Raw genomic sequence first — 17,972 nt, 5'->3', positions numbered from 1 at the left:
CTCATACTTTTAAACTTGGGGTTTCGGGGAGTAACCTGAGCACAAAACAAAAAACTACAAAAATCTGCTTTACGGCATACGTCACTTTCTCCACTTCCTCAAATTCGGACGTGAGAGCGCAACTATTTATTTTCCTGATGTTTTTGTCATGGCCGAAGCAGAGAAAGAACTAAGAAAAAGAAACCCAAGGTTTTGTCGGAGGAGACCAGAAAAAGAAAAGGGGAGAATGACAGAATAAAAAGAAGGACGAGGACCAATTATATTGGTCCAGCGTTCCCTCGCTGGCATGAACTAAAGGTGGAGGAGGGGTTTCTGAGCGATGCTAAATTGGCCGTCATGCTTTTGTACTAGTAAGTAATGTAATAATGCTTGCATATATAAGTCCTGTCTGGCGCCCGAACACTATTTTTTACGTGAATTTTACTGGAGGCTACTTGGAGAGCTTAGAGAGAAACTTATATCATATAACATTGTGGCCCTGTGGTAACGTCATGGACTTACGACCCGGCGATCTGGGTTTGATTCCCCTTTAGGGCAATATTTTTTTAAATATAAACTTTAACCAAGCGACCACCGTTACAACTGGCTTATAAACGTGAGCTATGCGATTTTTTTTGGCGTTAGATGAAAATAAAACTCATGAAATTCTATTATATGACAAATGACATGCTGGAAGGCACACTTTTTTATCTAAAGAGTTGTCTTCTTTTCCTTTGCGACAGTGCTGCGGCGCTTGTGGCCTCTAGGGGCGCTAAACGTGAAAAATACATGTCTAGCACTGAATGGTTCCATGGTGTGCCTTTAAGTATGGTGAAGTTGATACTTAATATTTATATTAATATTTTTAAATACATACATGTTTATCTTTCCCAATACTTCTTGTAGTGTAGGAGTAGTGGGTTAAGCAAAGGACATTTGTATAAAAGGGATGCACACTTCTTACACGCAGCAGGCTTTGAAAAAATGGTGGGCTTTATGTCTAGTAACGCCACTGGTATACAAACAACTTTTCAACTTGACACAAAACATTTAATTTTTAAGCAAAATACAACATGTATGCCAGGAAAAAATGAAGACTTTAAATTATAATATTCTTAAAAAAAAAAAACTTGACTTTTTAAAACCTCGTAATACTTTGAAACTGGTAACCAGCCCATGCCTAACTACACATATCTGTTATTTAAATTATATGTTCAACCTGATTTATGTTTGCTCTGTTTTACCACGGTAAATGAAGAGGTTTGAGGTTGTACCCTAATTATTTTTACAATAAGGTGTTGAGCAGGGGTGGGGAACCCTGTTCCTGGAGGGCCACTGTCCTGGGGAGTTTAATTCCAACCCTAATTAAACACACCTGAAAAATCAAATAAGATCTTCACGATTACTTGGAAATGAAATTCAGTTTGATTAGGGTTGGAACTAAACTCTGCAGGATAGTGGCCCTCCAGGACCCAGGGTTCCCCACTCCTGGTGTAAAGCATAAACAATTTAGCATAATAAAAAGGTTTTCAATCATAATGATTCAGACGATAACAGAGATACCATTTGCATTAACAACATTAAAACATGACTGCATAAAACAAAACCTGATTAAACATTCAGTGAAGAAGTCACAATTACAGGATTAATCTAAGTAAGAGATTTTGAATCTTCACTTCCTCTTCATCGATATATTGAGCTGTTGGCAAGAGTTTGGAGTGAGACTTTCACATAGGAGAAATTTAGGAGGAATAATTGAGAAATCGTTATCTCCAAATTACAAATGTATATCTCCAATCATCCAACGACTGAAGCCAAAAGCTTAAATCAGATGGTTGTTTCTTCTGTCTGAACACGTAGTACCTGCTGACACTGAGAGTTTTGAGGAAGTGGAGTTGATCTCAAATGCTCTTCAGTAAAAGCCCCCTCAAACACCAGCAAGAGAGACTTTTTAAGTTTCTTCTTATACTCATCACACATGAACACATAGAGAATGGGGTTCAGACAACTGTTTACATAAACCAGACAGTCTACAAAAGGAAATGCAGCATTAAGTTTCTCTCTAGCGGAACTCCAGTTATACTTCACTGCATTTATTAAACACAAACTATGTACATGATAAGGAAAGCAGCATATGAAAAAAGCCAGAATCACAGATATGATCCGGTAAGGCCGAAGCTGCTTTCCTCTTTTCATACGTTTCACCCGAACACTTATAGCTATGTATGAAGATACAATGATTAAGAATGGAATTAGAAATCCCACCACAAACTTGGCTGTGACTGTTTCTTTGTCAACAGTGTAGACACATTTAATTCCCTTATATGTCCATATCCAGTGAGAGATATAGATAGAAGGGATGCTGCAGCAGATGGCTAAAATCCACACAAATACACTGATGATTCTGGCTTTGACTAAAATTCGTTTGTTCTGAGCCCAAACAACAAACCATGTGCACAGACATCGATCCACACTGATAACTGTCAGAAAGAAAACACTTGCAGACATATTTAAATTCCTCGCAAAGAAAACACATTTACACATGAAGTTACCAAATGGCCAGGTGTAGTTTGAAAAAATCACAAACACTTTGCAAACCAAGAACAAAATGTAAAGGATGTCTGCAATTGCCAAGTTGAGAAACCAAATGGAGTTGACTGTCCTCTTCATTTTGTAGCCGGTCACAAAGATGACAAGTCCATTTCCAATGACACCTATGGCCAAGATAACAAAATAAATGCACATCTTAAAGATTTCAATATTTGGCTTTGTGTATGCTGTGTCATTAGTGTGGTTAAGAGGTCCCAAAGGTGTGCCCTCTGCAGAAAGAAAAGATAAATTAACAATGTTGATTATGGCACAATACATTCAGTGTGTATATTATTCTATTTCATATAATATATATATATATATATATATATATATATATATATATATACACGGTATACATTTTACTTTATCCATATTACACTCAAAATGCTGGGTTATTTTCAAACCAGCGTTGGGTCAAAAATGTTTCAGCCCTTTTGGCTCTATTCAGTGCTAACTAGTCTTTTTACACTAACAATCTTTAAAACAAAATGAATTTCCTACATTATATGAGGAATTTGGAAATTTGGAAATATACAACTACCCTGCAAAATGAAGGCGCTTCATAATGCTGTAGGAGAACCTTTAACATATGAAGAGCCTTTCTGTTTCACAAAAGGTTCTTTGAGGTAAAAAAAATATTTAATAATATATTTAATAATAATAATTTTTTTAGATATTAATAAAAAGGTATGAAATAAATGTTTTTTTTTTTTTTTAAAAACCTTTAACAAAAAAGTGGTTCTTCTATGACATTGCTGTGAAGAATCTTTCAAGCACCTTTATTTTGAAGAGTGTATAGCATACATGTAAATTCTTACCCATTTTCTTTGTCATTATTTTTTCTCTTCTGTCTTCAGGTAATGTACAGATAGATGTTGTCAAAGCCCACAGCAATGTCTCTGTATCAACAATTTTTTGCCTGTTTCCTCTTATGCAAACAGGAGTTTAGGGGCGGAGATATGATTTTATAGGAAGATAAATGTTGCTGTAAAAATCTATTTCCAAATCATCTTCAACAACAGACAACATTAATATCAAAACAAAAGAAATACATTTTGGCCAAAAGATCCAATAATATTTGATGTTTTTATTTTAATGAAGGTGGAGGTTTGAGGCGGTGCCTTAGCACTTCCATAAGTGCTTTATTTTCACATATTAATTTTGTACTTAATATGCTAAAATTCTTCTTTAGCACTTCTTAAGGTAGTATAAGAACTTCTATGTACTTATCTGTGCTATTCTGAGAAACTATGAATATGAACTAAAATAGGCTAAAAACTTATTCATATAAATGTACTTGTACATGACATACTTGGTGTTACAGGATATTTCAAAATGCTTTTTTTAAATTGCAATGTCATAAAAAAACATTTCAGTAGGAACAACCAGGGTGCGATTTGTGAAAAAAAACAGAGGGGGGGGGGGTGTTTTCATAGGCGTCGATTTCGGCAACGGTGGGTACCCACCATATTTCGTCATGAGTCATTTTGTACCCACCACTAGTTTTAACTTTTTTGACTGTTTTCAGTGGTTATGAAGAGAAATATGAGAGAGAAATTTGGTAATCATTGTCCGACCTAACAAAAATCCATTATAATATTATTATTATTTTTTTTATATATTTCTAATTAAAATATTTCTAACATTCAGAAATGCGCTCTCCACTCACGAGCTCTGATCGGAACAAACACGAACCTCACTGTGTGCTGAACATGCGCAGAAACATCAAAATATAACCAGCTTTTTAAAATGGTTTTAAAACTAAACATTTAGACTATTTTAGCGCAAATTATGAGCTTATTGACGATTTTTTATAATTCTTGACATATTGCGTCTCTGTCCACAGCACATTTCAAAACATTTTAATTCATAAAAATAAATCATGAGAACATGAACTCATCACTGCATTTGCAGGAATTGTAAAATCTTTTTTCTTATTAACTCATGAAGCAGCCTAACGCAATATTTTTATTCTAATAGCTTATCTTTCCCCACACATATGAACTGTGATCATGCACAACGAAAAAACACGCAAGAATTAAATCTTGAATGGCAAAACTATATGGCACAACACAGTGTCAACTTAAACATAAATATGAACAATGTATTGATTGCAAAGTTAAACCATTACAGTAGAAACAGCTTTACTGCTGCTTTTAAAGTAATATCATTAACTTTACACCGCGATGCTGAGCTACAGTGAAATTATATAAAAGACGGATGCATTATGTGTTAGTCAATTAGCCTCATTTGCGCAAACTGGACGCGCCCGCGCCTCGCTAAACGCCTCATCTGCATTTATCATGTGTCACTTCTGCCATTCTCAGTGGTGTGACTGGGACACTAACTCTGCTTGTCATCATAAACAGATCATCAGATTGTTATGTTTATTCCCGCTTTATTCATATGCGGCTGAATATGCTGCCTTCCATCGTTTCGACACACAGCTCCATAACCATCTCGCAAGTGTTGATAGGCTTTTACTCGTGAGGTGTAACCGGGTCTGTAACCAATCAGACAGTGCCGTGGGCGGGACATTGAGCAAGTCTGCAGAGTGGTAAATACAGAGAGGCTGCGCGGCAGCTGAATCAGAGCCAGCCAAAGTAGCGCACTGTGAAACAAAATTGACTTTAATCATACCACGGATCCGTGATAAGTTTTGTGATCCGTCTTTCCACTAGTGTAGTAGCACTGATCACTTTGGGGGGGGATAAATTTATCCCCACCGGGGATAAAAATAATTAAGCAGAGGCAGGGATACATTGACCAGAAAGGGGGAAATCCCACGCATCCCCCCCGGCAAATCGCACCCTGGGAACAACTGTTATGCACACAGTGAAAAAATTTTCTACCCTATTTATAGTCATGCGTAAGGTCTACAACGTAGCTACGCCGTAGGTTATCTGTAGCCTCTGCGTAGCCTGACATGCAACTCACCAAATTTTTTACAGTGCGCCAGTTCTACACGGACCGCAAGCGCTGTGATTGAACTAGAACCCCTCCCATCAGGTAAAAATCTGCGTAATAGTTATTTCCGTTTGCACACCTATACACAACTCTTCCTACGCACAACTATACACAACTTTTCCTACACACAACTATACACAACTTTTCCTACACACAACTATACACAACTTTTCCTACACACAACTATACACAACTTTTCCTACACACAACTATAACAAGCCCTTAAGTAGTAAAACGGAATTGACTTCATGGGCTCGTTATAGTTGTGTGTAAGTCCTACGGCGAACAGACCAATCAGGCTATGGATAACCTACGGCTACGGATAATCAGGCTACGGATAACATACGGCGTAGAGCTTGCGCACAACTAATCGAGCTTTAGAAGTCATTCCAATTTGCTATTTCAATTTTTGTGATTTTTAAGTGATAAGTTGATAAAAAACAAGTTGAAATCACTTAACTTCAGTTTTTATAAGTGAAAATTCACACTGTATACCTTTTTTGCACTTAATTGGATTTACAAGACATTTCAACTTTTTTATCTTGACCACGATTTGCTGAAACTTATAAAATAAAGTTGAATTAGCTTAACTCTTTCACCGCCAGCGTTTTTAAAAAAGTTGCCAGCCAGCGCCAGCGTTTTTCATGATTTTCACCAAAGTTTAATGCCTCCCAGAAAATGTTCTTCTTTAAATATATAAACATACAATATACCAAATAAAAGAACAGACCCTCTGCTTTCAAAAAAAAAAAAAAAACATTTCATTCTACCTTCAGTGGTTCTTTTGTAATCAGCTTTTGAATATGGGTAGGTTTCTGCAAAAACACCCAATTTTGAGCAAAAAGCAGAGATAATTTCATTGTTGTGACTGACTTTTCATAGAGATCCCATTCAGAGCGATCTTTAAAACAGACACGGACATGCAGCCGCTTGCCATAGGGCAATACTTCCGGGTTTAAAAAGTTGCGGATTATGCCACCTGGTGGATAATAGCGGTATTGCGGAAAGACGGAAAATCTCGTCATTGGTGGCGAAGCGTTTTCTATTAATTGACGAGATATCTCGTCAATGGCGGGGAAAGAGTTAAGTTATTTTCACTTTATTTTATAAGTTGCAACAACTCATCACTAGTCAAAATAAAACCATCAAAGTGGAAATTACTTTGAAAATTATGTGCAATTTTTTTTAACAGTGCAGTAAAACTGTAGTGGCTTTCCTTTAAGCCTTGACATGAAGGCATCTTCCTCTAAAATTTTCTCATTGAAGTCATGATTATATTGGGCAATTAACTTCAATTTGGCAACTGAGATCCTTTTAGCAGTGACAACTGGAGAGCCAATCTTTTCTTTTCATCATTACCACCTCTTAAGGGCCGGTCACCAATAGGGTCTTGACAGCATAGGGTCCCCTGCATTGGCTGTTAATGATTTCCAATGGCTCCATGAGATTTGATGCATTGACACCAATCAAGAGTTCAAATTTTTCATCAATACTAGGAATAAAAACTGTCTATTTGTCCTTGTATTGATTTGTCTGTACCGTCTGCCTGAAGGTAACAGTTCAAACTGGGGCCGGGGTGTGATGCGTCTTTTATAATGTTCTGTGCTCTTTTGTGACAGCGGGAGCTGTGTAGGTCACAATCTTTTGTGTGGTGTTTATGACCCTTTAGAGTGCTCCTCTGAGCCGCTGTACAGCTGAAGTACCAGATGCCTATGCAATTTGTAAATATACTTTCAATGGAGGCTTGGTACTGTAGAAGGACACCAGCATTCTTTGTGTGATGTTATTCCTCCTAAGTATTCTCAGGAAGTACAGTCTCTGCTGGGCCTTCTTCAGCAGCACAGAGGTGTTCACACTAGAGGATAGACTCTCCTCTGTGGATTCCCAGGAAGTGGAAGTCTGCCACCCTTTCCACACACTCCCTGCTGATCATTAAGGGTGGGATCTCGGTCTTCTTTCTCCTGAAGTCTATTATGAGTTCTTTGAACTGTTGAGAAGGAGGTTGTTGGCCATACACCATGTCGTTAGCCGCTCCACTTCATCTCTGTAAGCGGACTTCTCCCCTCTGGAGATCAGCCCCACCACCGTAGTGTCTCACAGGCATTGATTCTTTAGAAAACAGCTCTGGTGAATCCACAAAGTTTTGTCCATCCAGGCTTGAAATTTGAAGACCTCTCACCATGAATGTCTTTATAGACCTTTCTTGGCCTAAAATACGGAGCAGGATGGAGCTTTTTGTTCCTGAAAGATTCAGTTTTCTCATAAGATAAGAATCTAGCTGAGCTTCCAGGATGCACAAAAGCATATAATTTACAATCCTGATACCTTTGCTTAACTCGTACAGGAATTATAAACAACACACTCTCCTCATTTCCGGCCCCAGTTTGACCACAAGCTTGCAAAAGTCGTAAGAGCATGTTCACTTGTAGTTGTGATGGCTAAACTTTTGATTCTATGTGAAGAAGGTCGTATGTCTTTGTTTGCAAACATCACAAATCGATGGGTTTCTACAATCTCTGCTTACATGTCCAGGCTCTAAGCATCCAAAACACCACCTGTTTTCTTTCAAGATGTTCATTTTTTCTCTGTATGTCAAATTCTCCAAATGAGAACATGCTTCCAATGAATGAGAGCCCTCAGATGCAATGCAGATTTTACTGTTAGCTTTTTATTGAACCAAACTGAAATTGGTAGGATTCACTTTAGATAAACATGATTCTGAAACAGTATGAACAGCTGCAACAGTTGCATGGCCTTTACTTAAAGATTTAGATTCAGCCTGAAACAAGGAAGTAGTTGAGCAGCCAGTGGTGTCAAAAGTATTCATATTCATTACTCAAGTAGAAGTATAGATACTAGGGTTAAAAAAGACTTTTGTAGAAGTTGAAGTATCAACTCAAGCTTTTTACTCAAGTAAAAGTGAAAAAGTACTGGTTTCAAAACTACTTAAAGTATAAAAGTAAAAGTAATGTAAGGAAAAAATTTCATTATGGAAAAAAGCCTAGGCCGCACCACAGGGGCCTTTTGTGCACTACCCTATCTCCTCTAAAACATGTTTCTAAAGGCCATAATAACTATAGTGTTATATTAAAAATGTTAATGTTAAACAATTTGGGATGCACTAGGGCCAGGGGTAGGCAACATCAGTCCTGGAGTGTTCCGTAAAAGGAATATATGTTTACGGTCTGGGTGTTACCCGGACACTTGTGTATGATGAACGAACAGGAAGTAAAGTTGTTGTTTTGATATGTGACACATGTGTTCCGTCTCGTGCTTCTAGCTAACTTAACATGGTGTCAGAAGTTGAAAACAACCAGTAAGTTACGATGCCACTATAACTTCTCGGGAGAGAGTGTGAGCATGTCGCAGTTAAGTGGAGGATACGGAGATTAAAGCGATCGTAAAAGACGCAAGAAAAAGTAGGGCTGTTCCGAATACCATTTTTTGAGCTTCGAAGCTCTAGTAGAAATAAAATCGAATATTCGAAGCTTCGGAAGGAGGGGCTGAACATATTTTTTCTCTTTAATAAAGGCAGGAATCTGTGTGTGTGTGTGTATGTGTGTATCTGTCTATCCACAGTTTTATTATGTGGCAGATGTGTTGCTGCGAACTCAAGGGAGTGTAGTGCATTTTTTTCGTGCAAAATGGACATGTGACACTTCTAGAATTAATAAACTTTAAAAATACTACAGAACAGCGCAAGCCGGAAGCGGCGTGCCTGTCATGCGTCATGCGAGAACAGCATTAGTGAAACAAAACACAAGACCAATACTTTTAATAAGGTAGCCTATTTTCTAACAACATTTGTCTAACAAACAAACATTCCCGTATCAGAAATTAGCAGCACAGTAATTACTGACAACGTAGGGTAGGCTATTTAAATAAAACAACGAAAATAAATGAACGAAGTTCAACAAACTGTAATAAAACGGTAGCATACTTTCAAAATCAAGTTTATTTATAACACTTACACCATCCAATATGTTTTTTTCATCAGAACAATAATGAAGATATTTTGCAGAAACCCCAGTGCTCCGTCATGCAAGTCAACCGATCCGCACACTTTAAGAGCTAAAGCATATATATCCAATACAAAAGTAATCCCCCATATCTCCGTGTGACATATTGACGTCTTGTGAAGCAAATCAATCAGTTTTTGCAAGAAACTGAACGTTATTTACAACACTATTAGCGTGAATGCCAAAGCAGGAAGCGCGCTTTCCGTTCGAGGCGATCTCTTCTTCTACTGGTGGAGTTTGATGGCTGTTGGCTATGGATGTTGGTCTCTCTGCGCCACCTACAGAGCGGGAGTGTGAAGCGCACTTCCTGCTTGGCAAAAGCTCTGCATTAACACTGAAAAATATTTGTATATATATATTCGAATCTCAAAACTGAAAATCGAATGTCAACCCACCGAACGAATATTCGAATATTCGAATTTTCTGGTCCAGCCCTAAGAAAAAGCGGAGATCAGAGGAACCGCGAGAGACGGAGAAAAGAGGGCGATTGAGCTGGTGAGAAACAGCAAGAAAAATAAATAAATAATAATAATAAGATAAAAAAATAAAAAGAGGCAACAATGGATGATGAAGCAGCCAGTGTGCCACAAATGTTGCCGTCACTGATGCCACCAGGCAAGTTTGATTTCAGTGATATTAGTGAATGGGCCAAATGGATGCGACGCTTTGAGCGTTATAGAATTGCGTCAGGTCTGGACAAGCAGTCACAAGAATTTCAAGTGAATACATTTATGTATACTATCGGTGACGAAGCTGAAGATATCCTGAATGTTCTTCCCCTGTCTGAGGCGGAGAAAAAGTCATATGAGACAGTGAAAACGGCATTCACACGACATTGCGTAAGCAAACGTAATGTGATTTTTGAACGTGCACGTTTTAACAGACGTAATCAAGAAGCAGGAGAGAGTATAGAAGCTTTTATTACTGCTGTACATGCACTGGCTGAACATTGTGAATTTGGAGCATTAAGAGACGAATTGATAAGAGACAGAATTGTTGTTGGAATACAGGATGCAAGATTGTCTGAAAGTTTGCAACTTGATCCTGAGCTCACCCTGGAAAAAGCTATGACTAAAGTGAGGCAAAGTGAAGCTGTGAAGAGACAGCAGCCCATCCTGCGGGGAAGTTCACGTGAAATACAAGTAGCAGGGGATGTTCATGCTTTAAGTTCAAAACCAAAACAGTCACAAAAGAAAGTAAGATGGCAAAAACAAAGTGGACCCAGTAAAATGGAAAAAAAATCAACTGGATGTGGAAAATGTGGAAATATAAAGAGACACAATTGGAGAGAATGCCCTGCACGTGAAGCGGAATGCCGTAAATGTCACAAAAAGGGACATTTTGCAAAGCAGTGTTGGTCAGCTGGAACGGTTAATGATATCACACAGGAGAGAGAAGAGCAGGATATGAGAGACTTTGCTTTCTTGGGAGAGGTGAGTTCAATCGAGACAAGTGAGTGGATTGAACTAGTCAGATTAAATGGTCAAAACACTGAGTTTAAGCTGGACACAGGAGCAGCGGTTACTGCAATCCCAGAAAGCAGCTTTTCAACGAATATTCATGGCAAACTCTTTCCATTCAGTAAAGTCTTGTATGGGCCTGGGAACCAGGCCCTCGATGTACAGGGTTTATTCCAGGGAGTGCTGGACATCAAAAATAAACAAACTAAACAAGACATTTATGTTGTGAAAGGACTGTCCAAAGCACTCTTGGGACTTCCAGCAATAGAAGCTTTGCATTTGATTACACGCTTACACACAGTGCAGACTAAGACAGAAGATTTTGTCGCTAACTATCCAGCTGTGTTTAAAGGCCTGGGGAAACTGAAAGAGCCGTACAAGATTGAATTAGAGCAGGGTGCGATACCTTATGCACTGTCTTCTCCACGTAGAGTTCCTCTCCCTCTGCGTGACAAAGTAAAAATTGAACTGCAACGTATGGAATCCATAGGAGTGATATCCAAGGTCACAGAGCCGACTCCATGGTGTGCGGGGTTGGTAGTTGTGCCCAAAGCTCAGGGAAAAATAAGACTGTGCGTGGATTTAACTCACCTGAACAAGTGGGTGCGTCGTGAGAGGCATATCTTACCAGCAGTCGATCATACACTGGGCATGTTAGCAGGGGCTAAAGTGTTTACGAAGCTTGATGCCACGTCAGGATTTTGGCAAATTCCCCTGACAAAGGAAAGTTCGCTCCTGACCACATTCATCACGCCATTTGGTCGGTACGCGTTTAACCGCTTACCATTTGGAATTTCCTCGGCCCCGGAACATTTCCAGCGCCGGATGACGCAGATGTTGGAGGGGTGTGCAGGAGTTGTCTGTCACGCAGATGATATTGTGGTGTATGGGGAAAACGTACAGCAACATAACGAAAGGTTGCATCAGGTTCTGAGCAGACTTGAAGAAAAAGGCCTAACACTGAATGAGAAATGTGTTTTTGCCAAGGACAAGATAATGTTTGTTGGACACAGCGTTACTTCAGATGGCATCGCACCTGATCCGAGCAAGGTGAGAGCAATAATGGATATGCCTGAGCCCAGCTGTGTAGCTGATGTTAGGAGGGTCATGGGCATGGCAAATTATCTGGGAAAATTTGTGCCCCATCTGGCTTCATTCACATGTCCATTAAAAGATCTGTTGTCAGAAAAGAATGAATGGTGTTGGGACACACCTCAGTGTGAGGCCTTTCAGAAACTAAAGAAAGAGCTCAGCTCAACACCAGTGTTAGCCCAGTATTCTCCAAAATATGAGACAAGACTGTCAGCAGATGCTTCGTCATTTGGTTTAGGAGGAGTGCTGACCCAGAAACAACCTGAGAATGGATTATGGAAGCCGGTGGTCTACATTTCTCGAGGGTTGTCAGAAGCAGAAAAACACTACGCGCAGATCGAGAAGGAAGCATTAGCAGCGACCTGGGCTTGCGAACGCCTTTCTCCCTATCTGTTAGGGTTAAAGTTCACTCTTGAAACGGATCACAAGCCTCTAGTTTCTTTGCTGAGCACCAAAGCATTGGACCAACTCCCTCCACGTGTCTTAAGATTTCGTCTTAGACTGATGCGCTATGATTATGACATAATTCATGTACCTGGAAAACAGCTGATCACAGCTGACGTACTGTCAAGAGCACCTGTTACGCGCACACTCTCAGAAGAGGAGATGGAGAAAGAGGCAGATCTGAAGGTGTTCGTTGATTCAGTTGTACAAGGCTTGCCGGCCACAGAAATAAGGCTGAAACAAATAGTTGAAGAACAAAAAGCAGACTCAGTCTGTGGAAAAATCCGCCAATAGTGTCAGTCTGGGTGGCCAGAAAAAAGTAATTTGCAGAAAGAGCTCTGGTCATATTGGCAAGAACGAGGGCATTTTTCCATAACTGGAGACCTCCTTTTGAAAGGACAAAGGATTGTCATACCCAGATCCATGTGGCAAGAGATGCTGAAAATTCTTCATGAGGGTCACCAAGGGATTGTTAAGTGCAGGGCCAGAGCATGTCAATCGGTGTGGTGGCCAGGTATTTCAGTACATATTAGCCAGCTGGTGGAACGGTGTAGTGTCTGTGCTCAACACAGGAACGCGTCGAAAGAGCCATTGCTGCCAACGCCCATTCCAGAACGACCTTGGCAACGTATTGGTACTGATCTTTTCTTCTGGGAGAAAGAGAACTATCTGCTTGTCGTTGACTATTTTTCTCGGTACATTGAGGTCGCAAGACTTAAAGTATCTACATCAAACACAGTCATATCCGCTCTGAAGGAGGTGTTTTGTCGACATGGCATTCCTGAGATTGTAGTGTCGGACAATGGACCCCAGTACAGTTCAGTTCTCTTTCGGGATTTTGCAACTGACTATGGATTTCATCATGTGACAAGTAGGGATGCACCGAATCCAGATTTTTTAGGTTCGGCCGAATCCCGAATCCACCGTTTAAGATTCGGCCGAATCCGAAACCGACTACCGAATCCTACTTGCATCCTTATTCCATTAACACAGTAAAACACATTAATGAATTATACAACGTCCACAGCATGTATTTTTTTTATTTTATTTAATTTTAACTGTACATTATGCCAGGATGACAAGTTGGAAAACTATTTTGACAATTACCATAAGCCTATGCATAATGAAAGCGATGCGTTGCGACACGCTCGTTTTTCCAATAAGCAAGCAGCTCCGCGCTGAAAACAATATTTAACTTTGAGTGAGAAGCTCCGCTCGTCAATGTCAGTTTTCACACGACCGTCCAATTACAATGGAGGAGGGGCGGGACATTACCACAGCAACCAACCGGCTCACAGCTGAAGCATCACAGCTACCAAGCGCTCGGCTGAAAAACAGCTGGCATTTGGTGTCCTCAAGGCATTTTCAGCCGTGTTTAAAAGTTTTGGTGTGTCCAGCCCCTAAAGCTCACCGAAAGAAAAAGCTCATCTCCACGTCAGCACCCGATGTGTGTAATCAACGGCCGCGTGACGTCGACCATCGTAGCGCAAGCCTAAGATTCGGTTCGGTGGAAAAAAAATCTAGGATTCGGCCGAACCCGAACCCCGTCAAAAAGCCCAGTATTCGGCCGAATCCGAATCCTGGATTCGGTGCATCCCTAGTGACAAGTAGCCCATTGTTTCCACAAGCAAATGGAGAAGCGGAGCGTGCAGTGGGTACTGTTAAAAGTCTGTGGAAAGGAGGGGGAGATAAGGAAAGAGCACTCCTGACGTATCGTTCCACGCCTTTGGGGAACGGATATTCACCTGCACAATTGCTTATGGGAAGGCAAATTCGCACCAGTTTACCTCAGCTCCCGAAAAAGTTGTCTCCAGGCTGGCCAGGAATAAGAGGGTTCAAGTGCTATGAAACAAAAGAAAGGAGAAAACAACAAAAGTACTACAACAGTCGTCACAGAGCCCGGCCCTTAGCCCCAAGATCTTATCTGATTGGCACAGAAGATGGTGTGATTCGCAGAAACAGGGCTCATCTACGCCCGATTCCTCAGTCAGAACAAGTGCCAGCATTGGAAAAGGAGTCTGAGAGTAACAGGAGTTCTATGTCCGTTGCAGAACAAACTGAAAGACATTCTTATGTGACCCGCTCAGGAAGAGTGTCACAGCCACCTAAGAGGATGGACTTGTAGAAAATAAAGAAAGATAATAATGATTAAGAAGTTGAAACAGTTAAAGGAAAAGTTCTGAAATAAGAAGTATATAATTTGTTGAGTTATTACTTATTGCTTTAGCATAGAGTTGGGAAAAAAAAGGGGCTTCTTTATTTAAGAGGGGAGATGTTCCGCAAAAGGAATATATGTTTACGGTCTGGGTGTTACCCGGACACTTGTGTATGATGAACGAACAGGAAGTAAAGTTGTTGTTTTGATATGTGACACATGTGTTCCGTCTCGTGCTTCTAGCTAACTTAACATGGAGTGCCGATGTCCTGCAGATTTTAGCTCCAACCCTTATAAAACCTTAGCTACCTGTAGTTTCAGGTGACTTTATAGACCTTTATTAGTTTGTTCAGGTCTGCTTGTTTAGACCTGGAGCTAAACACTGCAGGACATCGGCACTCCATGTTGCCTACCCCTGCACTAGACTATCTGTTTCAACCACATACGGTACATGCCCATTAAAAATGAACGCATTTCAATACAATGCGAACAAATACATTAAAGCAGTGGTTCTCAAACTGGGGGCCGCGAGATGGTGCCAGGGGCCCCAGTTTTATAATATTTTATGAAATACATTACTTTATTATAAATTCTGTGTAATTAAACCTCAAAAAATAAGGCTACTAAACAAAAGCAATACATTGTATAATTTAATATGTTTTGTTTAATTCAAATTGTAAGTTTTAGAATGTTTATGTCATACATTTTCTTTGGGGGGTCGTGAAGGAATCCACTGTACACAAGGGAGGCGAAAAAAAAAAAAGGTTTGATAACCACTGCATTAAAGAACCATATATGTGTACTACTGAGCATTAACATGTGTTCCATAGAGAGGAAGATATGATGACTAGTTGCCTATAAATATTGTAATGGTGCAAAAAGTCAAACTTCAGAGCAGGGCCGCTGCTGGCAAAACTTCTACAGTGGTGCCCTCTTTAGTTAAAAAACAACAAAATCTCACACAACTATAGTATGTGTGAGAATAGACCTTTTGCGTGTTTGCAAACAGAGATGACGTTTTTTGTGGGCGGAGCCCAACTGGTGGCAGAAAGTGAATGCTTCTCAATAGCTGTGTGAAGTGTTTTAGCATTAAACTGTGATTTTTAAGGATCCGGTGTTCTGTAGAAGTCTGTTTACCCTATATTTCTCTTAAGTGTAATGTTTCTTATAACGTTTTCACCAAGTTACGTTTATTTTTTTAAATAAATTAAAAGTTTTAATGGCTTGGCCACTGATATGCTTGCATGTATGTAATGTATATGTATTTTTCTTTATTGGTAAATCAATTATTTTTACAGTATGAATCTCTGAAGTACTTATAAGAGCAATACTATCATGTATTCTGTATAATATCATTTATTAAACATTTAATCATTTCCTGTTTTCCATTTCTTCCTTATATTTTTATCCTACGCGTTTGATCTAAAACTATTATGTTTACATACAAATTAATTTGTATAGGCCTGTTTATATATTATTAACACTTTACTGTACATCGTGTGTGTGTGTGTGTGTGTGTGTGTGTGTGTGTGTGTGCTATGTTTATATATTTATTAGTAAACATCATAATTTAGAACAAACAGGAAGACATAGGCTAAGATATAAGGTAAAAAGAAGTAATAGAAAATGAAAAAAAAAAATACGAAAACTTTAATAAATGGTAATATTATTGATATTATGAACTAATTGAAATCTTTAATCTTTCTAAATAAATTATAAACGTAACGTGATGAAAACGCTATAAGAAACACATAGAGGGATCAGACTTCGACAGAACACTGGATATCTTCTCTAATTATTTTCTATTTAAATAATTAAAAGATTTTCAGATGATTTCATCACTCCAGTCTGTCCGGTTGAGGGCTTTTATTGCACCCATAAACACCTACGTTTATCTTCAAATGGTGTCTTCGACGACGATATACTATAAAAATGAAGGTCATCTATTTTGGCATTCCTATTCTGACACTCAACAGCACAACAAAACATTTTCTAGTGAGTTATATTGTCCGTTTCACTCGTGTCTCATTCATTTCCACTGTTTTTCTGCCACCACATGCGCGCGTGACGTAACTGTGACGTCGACTCGCAAAAGGTCTATAGAAATATGCTATTATTGTTTTCATTTAAAATTTTATTTTGACAGCAACACAAACTACAATTATACAAATATGCAATTATATATTATAGCCTATATTCCTGTATCTGTACTTGTGTAGCTAATGGACTTTAGTATACTTAACTTTAGTCAGTATAAATCCAAGCAATTAAGGAGAATTACTAAATGTCTTTCTTGTAAGTAAATTCAAAAAGTCAGGTTTAAGGAAACAGCTAATGTCTATTAACAAAAGCAAAAGTTGGTATGTATGGTTATGTGTTTCATTGATTTAACACTCAAGCATTCAGCTAAGTAGGTTTTGTTAATGCAAATAACATTTAGGGCAGTTATTAGCATATACAAAACAACAGATGTCTTTAGCATAGATATCTTTGCCATGCTTCAAAACGCAAAGCAGCACAATGTCATTTAAGTTGAACAACTGAAGTTACATGATATAAATTGGTATTGTTACACTATTTAAATCACACAGATGAGTTGGTGTCAGCAGACAGCTATATATTTACACAGGCTTGTGAATGTGAACTGACCTGAAAGTGATGCGCAAGTTTTATTTCGTACTTTTACATTTAATGACAGAATGCCGCGTTCTGTTACTGTACAAACGGATGGCGGATGATATAAAATCATCGCGAGAGCAAACTGCTCCGCATGCTTTCTAATCGCTCTCGCGGTTCTTTTATGTTTCTCTGTGCAGCGCTAGAGAAACAAACTTTTGATCATCTGCAGTCAGCTGGGGGCGTGGATTGCGTACAAACCAATAGGGTGTCGGAATGGTGTATGTTTATACTTCTCATCCAACCACAATCGCATTTATGTGGATGATGCAATTTATCAAGATAGGTTTTTTTAACGATGACAAGCCGGAATGAAAAAAGCAAACAAGCCGAAATAATAGAAGTAACAAGGCGATTTTTAAAATGTAAGGAGTAGAAAGTACAGATAATTGCGTGAAAATGTAAGGAGTAGAAGTAAAAAGTCGTCTGAAAAATAATTACTCCAGTAAAGTATAGATACCCAAAATAGCTACTTAAGTAAGGTAACGAAGTATTTGTACTTCGTTACTTGACACCTCTGTGAGCAGCAATGATATTTTACTGTTGTACAATATCATGCAAAAAAGGACTTTGAGTTGGAACATTGGA

At 39.0% G+C, this 17,972-nt stretch overlaps 1 protein-coding gene across 1 annotated transcript; it reads right to left on the bottom strand.

The window, feature by feature from the left end:
* Positions 1-1,806: 1,806 nt before the first annotated feature.
* Positions 1,807-7,558, bottom strand: LOC135770199 (C3a anaphylatoxin chemotactic receptor-like). Its single transcript, XM_065279935.1, has 3 exons — positions 7,395-7,558; positions 7,078-7,232; positions 1,807-2,798 (listed from the first exon to the last, which is right to left on the bottom strand). Exons 1-3 carry the CDS (start codon positions 7,556-7,558, stop codon positions 1,807-1,809), a joined length of 1,311 nt encoding a protein of 436 aa, XP_065136007.1.
* Between the last annotated feature and the right edge of the window lie 10,414 nt (positions 7,559-17,972).

This window comes from Paramisgurnus dabryanus, chromosome 8 (assembly GCF_030506205.2).
Source record: "Paramisgurnus dabryanus chromosome 8, PD_genome_1.1, whole genome shotgun sequence".
Classification (NCBI taxonomy): Eukaryota; Metazoa; Chordata; class Actinopteri; order Cypriniformes; family Cobitidae; genus Paramisgurnus; species Paramisgurnus dabryanus.
The sequence above is the reverse complement of the archived record's forward strand: the minus strand, read 5'-3'. Positions and strand labels throughout refer to the sequence as shown.